The 12665-nt window shown below is 51.9% G+C and overlaps 1 protein-coding gene across 2 annotated transcripts in view; it reads right to left on the reverse strand.

The window, feature by feature from the left end:
- The window catches only part of Gramd4 (GRAM domain containing 4), a 76861-nt gene that overhangs the window by 58479 nt on the left and 5717 nt on the right, over positions 1-12665 (reverse strand). Inside the window, exon 1 of one of the 2 annotated variants that reach the window (XM_050128459.1) lies at positions 2488-2621. The exons of the other annotated variant lie outside the window; for it this stretch is intronic. Within the exon in view, the coding sequence (XP_049984416.1) occupies positions 2488-2492 (5 nt within the window). The 5' untranslated portion in view covers positions 2493-2621. Of the gene's footprint in view, positions 1-2487; positions 2622-12665 lie in introns of those variants that run through there. 2 annotated transcript variants of the gene reach the window in all.

Genomic DNA, 12665 nt, shown 5'->3' on the forward strand with positions numbered 1-12665 from the left:
CTAGCTCTTGTAGACCAGGCTGGCCTCGAAGTCACAGAGATCCGCCTGCCTCTGCCTCCCGAGTGCTGGGATTAAAGGCGTGCGCCACCACCACCCGGCCTAAAAAGATAATACAAGTTATGATAGAAAGTAGTTTAAGTATAAAACATTGGACTTCACCAGGATATGATAGACAATAGAGTATTTTCTCTAAATTTGCCAAGTACAAATGGACTGAACACTGTGAATGTAATTCTTGATAATTGTTCTCGTTGTGTATAGTTTTTATTGTATAGAGTTAAAAACTTTTCCTTTTTATTTAGATAAAATGGGGAAATGTTGCAGGATATTTGATTGCAAAGTGATACTCTGACTGTTAATAAAGTTTAACCTTGAATTAGGGGGTGGGGTTAATGACTAGCTGACCAGATTAACCACAGAGGTTTTGGAGGACCCAGGATACATATAGAGAGACAGAAAGTAGGAAGGGGGAACTTAGAAAGATTCGCAGGCCCTTTTGGATCAGGGGAAGGAGAGAGGAAGGAGGTCACTGGATGCTTCTCTGATGAATTTTTACTCCTGACTCCTGAGTTTTTATAATAACAAAAAAAAATTTAGATAAACTCTTCATGGGGTTTATGGGATGTAAAGTCCCCACCTGTCCTGAGCCTGGCAGTTCTTTGGCCCTTGGCCTTTCCTTTGGTAAGTGTGCAGTGAAAGTATGGAGGTCAGCCTTGGCTCCCATTCCTGTCACATGTGGATTCTCAACACGAACAAAGGTGAGGGATAGCCAGAGGAGACAGTCTCTCTTTAAACAATCTCCTCTTCTGTCAGGGCTTCAGTGACATTTGTGTCATAAGCAGCAAGTTTTCCAAGCACAGTCCAGGCTATGGAGAGAAAGGTCATTGGTGGCCAGACACAGTTGGGAGGCAAGGAGAAACCCCGCCCCGCCCCCCTGCATGGGGAATCCCTTCCCAACAAGGCCTATCAGACATCCATCCACACCTCTGTCCAGCCAAAGCCAGGATGAAGCAACCAGAGATAGGTCGGGCTATCTCACTGCAAGGGACTGATGGGTGAAATGCCCCCATCTTCCCCAGAGCACAGTCTTATGTCAAAGAACAAAGTTCACTGGTTAAATTTGGGTTGTCAGGCAATCCTGCGCTAGGCGATATTAATTCTTTAACAATGTGAATATCTAGATGGAAAAGTCAAGAGCCAGCTCTGCATCGGTATCCCACAGTGCGCTGTTCCCAGTGTACTGAGGCCCACTCCCATGCGACTCAACACAGCTCAACAGGAGAAAGACCTGCCCTGTACTCCTACGGGCACGGATCTCCAAGGGTCTATTGCTTTTAGGCTCTGGATTCTCCTAAGGTGTTGGACCACGCTGACCTGACCTCACACCACCTCAGTGAATGCCAAGTCCACAGCCTGACCTTCCCCATTTCCTGTCCCCAGCATTTTCCACGCACACCTCCCCTGGTTCTTTCACTCCTCTCTCAGGCCCAGCCTGAATTCAGCCTGAGAGCTGGCAAGGGTTGATGCTTCAAGATCTCCTGAGTCCACACAGCTGTGGCCTTGACTTTCAGCTCCTGTTTCCGTCTCAAGTAATCCTGCTCTCCCTGAGCTCAGCGCTGCGCCAAGGCCATATCACCATAGGGTCCCCTATCCTATGCTTTTGGGATGGGTTCCTGCAAGGTACTTCACCCCACACCCAGAGCATCCATAAACCAAGACCCAGCAGCTGGCAAATCTGAAGCTATAAAGTTGCAGAGTTCCAAAGGACAGATGAAGGAGCTGCTCAGGGCTGGAGAGATGGCTCAGCGGTTAAGAGCACTGGCTGCTCTTCCAGAGGACCGGATTCAATTCCCAGCACCCACATGGAAGCTCACAACTGTCTGTAACTCCAGTTCCAGGGGACCCAACACCCATGGCAAAACATCAAAGTATATAAAATAAAAATTTTAAAGTTAATTTAAAAAAAGAAAGAGCAGCTAGCTCATAGATCCAGGCCAGGACTACCTAGACCAGTCCTGAACCTTCTATAATTAGAGCCCAGTGGCGTCTCCTCCACCATTACCACCACCCCCTCTCCACTCTTTTTTCTCCCCACCTCCCCTCCCTCCAACAACCTTATCTCCTGGCCCCACTTTTCACAGCAGCAAGAGAACCCCAAACATCTTATGAGACATTCACATCTACCAGAAAAAGGCTACCACAGTTCAAACCTTAGTAAACTAAAGGGAACAGCTAAATAAATTAAACACATCTGACCACAGCAGACTGCTCTCTGCTTCAAAAGGCAAATTCTACAGGTAGAGACAGGTGACAAACAACAGTCAGAACAAAAAAAATTTGCCTCTCAAGTGAACTTGTCATATTCAGTAATTTCAGATTATAAAAAAAAAGTGCATTTATTTTGTCCTAATGAAAACTACTCAAGAAAATCAGCTGAAAAGAAAGGGGGAAGGCAGAGGAGAGACCTCCGCAAGCTCCCAAACTCACCACATTGTCTCAAGTCCACAGGCCTCGGGGTTAAGACTGTTCTCCCTCTGGGAAAACGCAAGCTCTGAAGCATGAAAATCCAACTGTAACACGGTCCTGCCTCCTGGCTGGCATGTTTCCGTCCACAGTCATACCACAGCTCCAAGGCCACACCTGGCACCAGACTGGGGCCTGTCTCTCTCTATCCGGCAGAGATGGCTCCTGATCCCGCAACCCAGCCACTTCACTGCCCTCCAGGCCAAGGGCCCAGAGCCCAAACGTCTGGCCCTACGTCCCCGAGGAGGGCAGGTCTCAAGAAAGCAGGCGTGAAGACCCAGCTGGGCCGGATGAACAGGTTCACGAGAAATGCAGAGAAGGGAGGCTCCTGGTCTTCCACCAGCTGGACAGCAGCTGAGTCAAATGTGAGGCAGGGAAACTCAAAGAAGTGGCGGGGCACCATGAGGGAAAAGTCCCAGGGTGCCAAAGGAACAGCTCTGTGGAGCCTCACCTCCCAATTCCAAAGGTTAAAAAAAAAAAAAAAATCCTGCCCACCAGTTAGATGAACCGGAAGAGCAAAAAGCTGGGCTGTACACAAAGGCACCCGCCTCCACTCCCAGAGGGGATGGGCACGAAACTTTGTCAGGCTTCACATGGTCCTATGCCAATGGACCTACTCCAGGCTGGACAGGGTGACACCTGCCATCATGCCACACGTATAGCTGCAGAAACTGATGTCTGACTCAGAAATGCCACCTAACCAGCTAACTCCACTCCCTGGGCTTCCAAAGCACAGCTCGAGTCCCTCCTCAGAGGAGGCATGGAGCTGAACCAGGCTCTCAGGTCCTCATCATCAGTCCAGGCACAGGCGTAGAGAGAAACTTCAGACTAGTGGCCTCTGACTTCCGCTCAAGGTGCCAACCCTGGACCGCGATGATGATTGCAGGTCACCTCAAGGTGCAAGTTAGCAGAACTGTCACCGGGACAGGATGAACTCTCTGTGTACCCCACAGCCAGCGCCGGCCCACTCCTAATGTCCACCTTCACCACCCCCCCGGATGAGCAGTGAGGTGGTCGGGGTGGTGAAAGGGTGAGGAATTTAAGGCCAGGAACCTGGAGAACCCAGAATGGACTAGCCATGGGTCCCTAAAGAGCCACATGTCTGTCCACACTTTACCTTATAGACCGGGTAGTCACCTGACATGCGGTACAGGCTTTGTGATTCTCTAAACGTTTCTGTCTTGGCCTCAGGACACAGCTACACCCCTCAACGTTGGGAGGGGACTCTGGGAGGGGCAGGAAGAGGTGTCCCCCATGGCTATGCAGAGGCTGATGCCCCACAAGGGCTGGACTGCCTCAATCAGAAGCCCCTTTTTCCTCTCAGAATCCATAATTCTCCACCCTTGAGAACCCAGTGTCCCTAAAGGCCATTGGCCCAAATATCAGGTGTCACCTTATTTTTCCAGGTACACAGCCTGCCATGGTTGCTAAGAAAGGGTTGTTGGACAAACTTTTCTAGGGAAGACATAACCAAATGTCCGCTCCCCCAGCACTAACGACAGACCCAAGTCCACCAATGTCCAACTTAATGAACCAATGAGTTTATTGTCTCACTAACAGGACATGGGTCATCCCCAAACAGCCACACATTGGAAAGTCTTACCTCAGCATGGATAGTGACTTCCCCACAGCTGCATAGGTGGGATCCCCTAGAGTTAGCCTTCCGTTCCCAATATACTAGAACCCCTTCCCAGATCACAGCAAAGCCACCTGTAACTAGGGCAAAATCATACGCAGCTTTGGCTGGGACATGCAGGAGTGGTTGGGATCTCAGATTAGGGTCCAATGGCTCTCCTTGCTCCCTTCTATAACGGAATGCCAATAGTCAACAGGCCCTATCTCGAGGGTCTCTTGCAAGTTGTCCCTAGCTGTCTGAAGATGATGGTTGTTACACTGACAACATAGTGTTCTACATGACCAGCCATGCAGGTGTCCAAGGGGTGCGCGGGGGAGGGGGGGCAGTGTTCCCATCTCATGTGGCATTAAAGAGAGTCACAAAGCAGAAAGCCAGAGTGGGAAGAGGGGAAAGCAAGTAGGCTAAAACCTGCTCTGCTGGCTGATACTGCATGCCCGAATTCCCTCTGGACTGCTCCAGGGGCTGGCGGCAGAGTGTGGTTCTCCCATGAGTTGGTGTCACTCTGACACAGGGAAGGGGACATTTTATGGGCCTGGGGCCTGGTCGGGGGTCTAGAACGCTGCACCTCTCACTCCTCTGCTCCGTGGCTGTGTGACCTGTAGCAGGTGGGCACAGGAGAAAGGAGCTGGGAGCCGGATCCATACCAAAAGGTTTGTTGCGTGGTGTGGGTGTGTACACACATCAGCAGACCATAAGACGGTCAAAGTAGGGAGCCTGGGAGCCTGGCTACTCCCTCCCAGCCTGGTTCCTTATGCCTTTGCATTTGTAGGGGGTCTCTACTTCTCTCAGGAGATGCTGCCTCACGAGGGACCAGAAGAGCACAGCCTCCATCTCCAGCCCCAGGCCTCTTGTCCCATCAGCACTGACTACCCTTTGTCTAACTTTGCCCTGCCTAGAGCTGCCCGCATGGTCTCTCCTGACCCAGAGAATAACTCTTCCTCTGCCTGGAGCCCCAGAAGACCTAGAAGCCTCCCTCTGACCCCTCACCTGCCCACTGATGCCTCAAGCCATCCACCCCTAGCATGCCTATACATGCCTGGCTCCTCCTCCTGCATGCTTTTCTACACCTGTCCTGGTTCTTCTCCTTCCCCCACCCAACCAGCCCTGTCTGATAAGACCGTATTTGCCTCTCTCCAGTAGGAAGGACCAGGGCGTGGGGCCAGCCAGGTGGGAGGAAAGCTGACTGGGCAGGCGCCAGGCTCCCCAGGCAAGCTGTGGTATGTACCTGTGCATATGGAGGCCAGAGTTGGACTCTAGGTGTCTCCTTCAGCTGCTCAAGTGGACCCAGCGCTCACTGATTTGGCTAGTCTACCCCACCCAGTTTGCACAAGGTCCTGTCTCTGCCTCCCGCATACTGGAATTACAGCGGGCTGCATTCCCTCTCTGATTTATGTGGGTGCTAGGGGTCCAAACTCCATCCTCACACATGCGTGGCAAGCATCTTACCCACTGGACCATCTCCCCAAGCCCAGACCTCTTTCTTAAAGACCCGCCCTACCACTGTAGGCAACTCTAAGTGGATGCACCTACACCTGCCCTGTGGGCACCCCTCAGAGGGTAGGGAAGGAGTCGCCACCTGCCCTCACATGGGGTAGGGCCCACAAGTATGAGGCCACTGAAAACAGCAGAAAGAGCCACACATCCCTTTCCTCATCATATAGCCTTACTCTCAACGCGAGGTGGAGATGGGAGACCGTCTGCTGGGAGAGCATTCCAGGAAGGGAGATGTTCTCACTCAAGGTCTGGGGACAAAGAACACACTGGTGAGGAGCCAATGAGAAATCTTGGGTCCCTGAAGTCGGAGTTCCTAACACTCCAGATTATTCCCTTTCTGTTACTGGTAAAGGGAAAACACCAACAAATCGAACAGAGGTGACAAGCACCCACGTTACTTAAGCAACTCCATTATTCTCTGGCATTTGGGAGCACAGTAGATAAAATCAATCCCTTTCATGCCGTTATTCAAACGCTTTCCTCTTTTGAAAACACATGCAGAGATAGCTCTAATTTAGGTTATGTTGGTGAGCCAAAATAATGGCCGAGCAGGGGTTTCTATCTTCTAATTACATGGAATTTAGGACAAAATATTCGTGTAAGTGATTCTGAGATACTTGATAAATAGGTCATAACGAGTTCATTTTGCTGCTAAAATCCTTCACACTCCACGCAGCATAACGAACTCCCGTGTCAGGAAGAGGTGGCAACAAGGCAGGAAGCCAGCAGCCCCTCCTGCAGCCTGGAAGTGAAAACCAATTACAGCATCCATGTAAACCACTGGACCCTAAGTCCCTCGCGGTGGGAGGCATGCCTTGACAAGCTTAGGGAGCTGAGGCTCCCCCCCCCCCGCCTCCACCCCCAGGCCTATGCATCAGCCAATCCCACCATGAATGAGAAGGCCCCAGTGTAGCTGCTGAATTTTCTGAGTCAGTGCAGCAACACCCTGGACTATTTTCAATCCTACCATTAAATACTCAATTACAAAAGAAAAAAAAATACACCCTCGCCTACCTTAAAGGGACAATACTTATTTGTCAATTAAGTAAGCGGTTGGGGATGGGGTTTGACAGGGGAAGCTGGCCTCCATCCCCTGGCAACAGGATCCTACAGAGACTGTACCATACCTGTTGCAGAGCCAAGACAAGCCCTGGTGGCCTGCTGAGCCAGGCTCTGGGGACAGCATTTGTACTCAGGCAACGGGCACCAATGGGCTCTCCTCAGACATTACAGTGTCCTCAATGTCTGTCCCAGGCCTTCAGCCAACTGCTGGGCACAGAGGGGAGGAGGTACCTGCCTTCATGGCGCCTACTGCAATGGGAAAAGGGGGTGACAAACTGTCCAGTCCTCAGATACTGAGGCTAGCCCTGATAACCTATCAATGTCACCTGATGCCTCTGACTGTGCCTAGCTCATGGGGAGTGGTGGGGATGGCCTTTCCATGGGACACAACTCACAACAGTCTGACTGTGCTGGGAAGGTCAGTGAATTCAGGTTTAAATCAGTAAAGTCCTTTTACCCCAGGTCATGTCAGTGGTGGCATCCAGAACTGGTGGCTGAGCATCTCCCAGAAGCCCTCCTCTCCTCCAAAGTAAGGTCTATAACAGCCTTAGGTCTACACCAACCTCTGGCTTAGCCACTCAGGTCAGCAGTGGGGGCACACACTAGCTTCGGAGCTACTGGCCTCACAGTTTTCTGGCTATCTGGCCTTGGGGAAGGAACCTGACCTCTCTAAACCAGTCCTATAGCACAGAATCCACGAGACTGTGGCATCTCCTACCATCAAACATCTCATGCCATATGTAATAAGCGGTGGGAAGGTCCTAAGAAGGAAAGGGAGATTATGTGACCGTCTGACAACCATGCAGACATTGTCTGCTAAGACGTTCCCCAGGGGAGGGGAAGGGAAAGAAGAGGTTCAGGCAGATACAAGGGGACCTTCAGGGGTGCATATGGTGGGGGTCACCCAGAAGACTGAGGAGAGGGGGGCTGTTGAAAGACTTGAGGGTTACTCCTCAAGGCCCATGCCCAAGAACAAGAGCGAAGACAGGGCTGAGCTTTGGAAATACATAAACCAGGTGGGTAACAGGATGGCAAGAGAGTGGGCCCTGCCAAAAGGCAAGGTGGGACCTCTCTGATACCCACTTCCTCATCTGCACTGTGGAGACCACAGGGTAACTTTTTGAGGTTTCTGTAGGGGGATGACAGGCTCCTCCATGCACCCCTGCCCCCTGCAGGTGTTACTATAAAAGAATGGCCCACTCACTCTGCCTAGGACAGCGTCAGGTATCTCTCCCTAGGCCCAAACAACCCAGCCCCCATACTGCCATCTGCCCTTGGGCTACCTAGGGCAGAGATTCTGCTATCCAGAGCTCCCCAACATCCAGGGCTCCCCCGCATCTAGGACTCTCCTTTTATGGTGGTTCCATGGCTTTGGTAGCTGCGAAGAAGGTCCCATACTGTGGAAAGCCTCCCCTCTATAGCACCATCGTGGGCACCTTGCTCTACCCAGCAGCTGCCCGGGATGGCTGTGGACCACCAGCATGCAGACCCAGGCTCTACTCGGCCTCACAGCTGACACTGTTTGGGTGTCACGTCTCAGCGCCTGCAAGCACCCTGTGATCACTCTGGACAAAAAGTGAGAGACGCTCCAGGAGGCCCAGCCACTTGCTCCGAGTCCCACCACTATGGCATGACTTAGGGCAGAGGGCTTGGGCACTATTCAGTCAGGGCCAACAACTGCCACCCAGACTCATCCAATCCAATACCTTCCCCACACCTTGTGGGACCACCAAGGCCTAGCCCAAGTGACAGGGATGTACGGCTAAGGGAAGTGTCACTATGGTATCCCCAGGTTGGGAGAAGGGAGAGGCCTAGAACTGGAGTACCTGGAGCAGGTTAGGCAGGAGGCCAGAGGAATAAAGAGCAACTTAAGAGCTTTGAGGACCCTGATGCCCAGACCCATCTGTAGATGGCCAGTCCTAAAGTGCAGAGCTGGCTATGTGGCTGCAGGAGGTCAGCTGGGGATTTTAAAAGCCCAGAAAGCAGTTGGCCAGGGCCCAGCTCCCCCTTTCCTGCCTATCAGCATCCCACCCTGCTCCACCCCAATACATCAATATACACAGAGCACCCACCCATGGCTATGCTGGGAGTCAGCCAGTCTTCCCCTCATCCACACAGCTTTGCTGGTCTCAAGGGGCTGGAATGCTTCCCTTCCTCTCAGGGAGCTGGCCTTTGGGCCTCCTGAGCCCTGATAAGTAACAGCCACATGAGGTGCCTGGCACCTGTTGGCACTCACCGTCCTATGCAGATTTAGAACTGGCAGACCTGGATCACAGGGCCTGCCTCTCCTAGGGAATCCCATCTAGTCCCCAGGCCATCCACTCCACGAGTTACAATTCTCGACGTCCAGCTCAGAGAGCAACGCTCAGATGGCCCGGCCCAAACCTGACACAGCCTGACCTCCCAAACCCAACAGCTTGGATACCACCCACTTCAGTCCCTTCTCTGCCCTTGGCGTCCCCCACCCCGACTATGCCCTTGTCCCTTGCCATTTGCCTCCAATCCAGAGGGGAGTGGGGTTCCCAGCAGGGTGGGGAGGGGGTGTAGGAGGCCATCCAGGCCATCCTCCTGGGGCTCCACCCTGGTGCTGCGGGCGGGTGACTCATGTTTCATTTCCTTTCTACAAAGACAACTATGTGTGTGGTAACCTCGCACGTGGGCCGCTCCCACCGTTGGGCAGTGGCCCCCGAAGACCAACAGCAGACACTAATGTGTGCATTCCTCCGAGTTCCACCTCCAGCACCTGCGAGTCCCTCCCTTCCACTCTTCACTCTCCCTCTCTCCTTCCACACCCTCCCCCCTTCTCAACTGTATTTAAACCTTCTGACGGAAATGCTTTCTGAAGCGATTCACACACCCATGCACTCTTCAGCAAGCTGTTGAGCAAAATGTCACCTCCCTTCTTGATCCAGGATCTACGAAGAAACGCCTGTTACACGTTCTTCGAGGTCACACCACCTCTGACCTCCAACCCATCCCCACCCCATTTCCAGCCCCACCACCACCACTTACCCCTGGCCACCTCTCAGCACTGTCTTGGGAAATGACACATGACCCCCTCCCTTCTTTGATCAGAACCCTGACCGTTCCCTCTGGGTAAAATGGGTGAACAAGGGGCAAGCCTCTGAAGCTAGAATGGGATCCCGAAAAGGCAGATTCTGAGGCTCTCCAGGGCACAGACAGTGTAGCTTTCTCCTATGCTGAGGGGTGTCACTCTGGACAGCTGGGCTTCCAGCCAGCTTCCCACCCATGCCCACACACACTCAAACCTCAGGTTCCACTTCTCAGACTTGGGATATGACTCATACACCTCCCTCCATGCCCAGCAGAGGCTAGGGAAGAAATGAAAATCATCTCCTGTAGCTCAGGGTCCCTTCCCCAAGTCCCCACCCAGCTCATCAAAACCCAGAAGGGTCCTGTACTTAACTAAAAACTTCACTAGGACATGGATTGATCCATCCTCTTAGAAGTCTATGGAAAACAAAAGAATGGGCACAGAGCAAGCCAAGAACCCCTACCAGCTTGCGGCTTTGCAGGCACTCCTTGGACAGTGGGCTGTAGTAGGTCTCTCCTGAAAACAGAATGGGTTAGGAGACACTGAAGTGGATGTCTTTATTTATTCATTTATTTTTAGTCTGTACTGAACCACAGAGCCCCATACAAGCAAGTTGAGTGACGACCATACCACTGAGCTACATTTGTGGCTCTTTTGATTTTGTTTTGAGACAGGGTCTCCCTGTGAAGCCTGACTTTGAACTCACAGTCCCCCTGCCTCAGCCATCTGTGGACACATGCCCAGTTATTTAGTTATCTGTATTTTTTTTTAAGAACTTGAGGCTTCACCAGGAGTTGGCGGCACACACCTTTAAGCCCAGCACTCAGGAGACAGAGGCAGGCAGATCTCTGTGCGTTTGAGGCCAGCGTGATCTACAGAGTGAGTTCCAGGACAGGCTCCAAAGCTACACAGAGAAACCCTGACTTGAAAAATCAGAAACAACAACAAAGGGGGGGGGGAGAATTTGAGGTTTCTTTCTTTAAAGATTTATTTTTATTGTATGTGTATGAGTGTTTTGCCTGCATGCATGTGTGTGCACTACATGCATGCCTGGTACCCACAGAGGTCAAAAGAGGGCATTAGGTCCACTGGAACTGGAGTTACAGACAGTTGTGAGCTACCATGTGGATGCTGGGAACTGAACCCTGGCCCTCTGCTGGAACAGCAAGTGCTCTTTAACACTGAGCCATCTCTCCACCCTGACCTCAGGCCGTTCACTCAATGGACCATCCAGAGTATGCCTTCCTGACATCATGGGTCCCATTCCAAGTGTCCTCTTGGCTACAGGCCCTAGCAACCTGCCTGGGTTGCAGGGTAGGACAACCAGGTTACCACGAAGAACCACAGACTTTCACTAACACAGCCATGCTTACCAGTTCATTTCTCAGGCAACATGCAGCCATGCTACCCTTCAGTGGGGACATTCAGCATTGTCTAGTGTCCTGCATGGAGCAAGTCCTTGAGAAGCATGGACAGAGAAAAGCCTGGGTGTACAGATGAAGCTAGGATCTTTTGAGCCAGGGCTTCTTAAACCCTTAAACCAGAAATTCTCTCCCTATATCAGTATTCAACAGTGGGAGAAAAAAAAATCCTTCTAAGATCCAAAAAAAAAAAAAAAAACCAGATGTCAGTATGTATAGATAGCAGTGTACATGCCCCTCCCTACAAGTATAGACAGTACAGATCGCACGCGCGCACACACACATACACACACACACACACACACACACGTACCCCGCGAATCCCCTCTATCACCTCCAGGTCCATCAGGGATTGGGGTGGCATCTAATCCTGGACACACAGGGCTCAGCCTACATTGCACAGAAAATAGAATCCCAACCACTGAAGAGTGTCATTGAGCCTAGTCCAGAGTCTTTTGAGTATCCTGTCTCTCTTCGGTTCAAGGGGACAGCAATGTGAAATAGAGGTACTGTCCAGGCATCTCCTGAGCCTGTTCAGTTGGCTGCTTTCTTCTGAAATAGTGAGATTCCTTAGCCCTGCTCTAAGACCCCTCATCAGGGCTGGGATCTGTCCCCCTCATACCTGCCCATCCGTTCAGCCTGAACCCAGCACACTTCCAACCTACACCATTCCTGTCTAAAACAGCGCTGTGTGTGCACACCCCTACCCTGCCACAGGCATCAGCAGCGGGTGACCTGAACAGGCAGCTGGGACAGGCCAGTGACGACCATCGAGTCCACTATAAAGAAATGGAACCAAGCAAAAGCCCAAGCCAGCAAAGGCTGAATGCCCACTTTGTTCCCTTTTCCCACCACGGGTGGCAACAGCGCATGTGTGGCACTTCCCCCAATGGCAAGTAGGTGTGCCTTGTGTGCTCAGAGACTCCTCCCTACTGAAGTGGCAAGTTCAGAGGCAAAGAGCAGACAGACCCAGCCGGGATTAAAAGTCAAAGATCTCGAAGCTTCCAAGCAGTCAGCCGGCAGCCTTCCTCCTCCCTGCCTGACTACTGGGATTCCTTCGAAAGTGAAGCCCCGCTCTCACGTTCAAAGGAATGTCCCAATCTGTGCCCATCCCACAGCCAGGCTGTTGAGCACAGCAGGGAAGTCCCCATCCACAGCTTCTCCTTGTCTCTCCCTCCTATCATAGAACCATTCACAGAAGCATCTCCGGGGAGACGGTTGCACCTCTCTAAGCTCGGCAGGCCCAAAGTGCATACCCACTGCATGGGCTGGGGAAGGTCTGGGTTGGCAACTCTCTCTAAGCGCTGCAAAGTAACAGCTCCGATCCTGCCTTGTGAGTACTGATGTTGAAGGATTAAGCACATGAGGGGCTAAGGGAGAAAGAGCCTGACTCCACCATGCTGAGATGGAATGGTATTATCTACTAGGAGAAGAGACCAGAACCATCCATGGGGTGGTCAGACTGGAGCTGGTC

Source organism: Alexandromys fortis, unplaced genomic scaffold (genome assembly GCF_014885135.2).
Source record: "Alexandromys fortis isolate MF-2015 unplaced genomic scaffold, M_Fortis_MF-2015_v1.1 scaffold_28, whole genome shotgun sequence".
Lineage (NCBI taxonomy): Eukaryota > Metazoa > Chordata > Mammalia > Rodentia > Cricetidae > Alexandromys > Alexandromys fortis.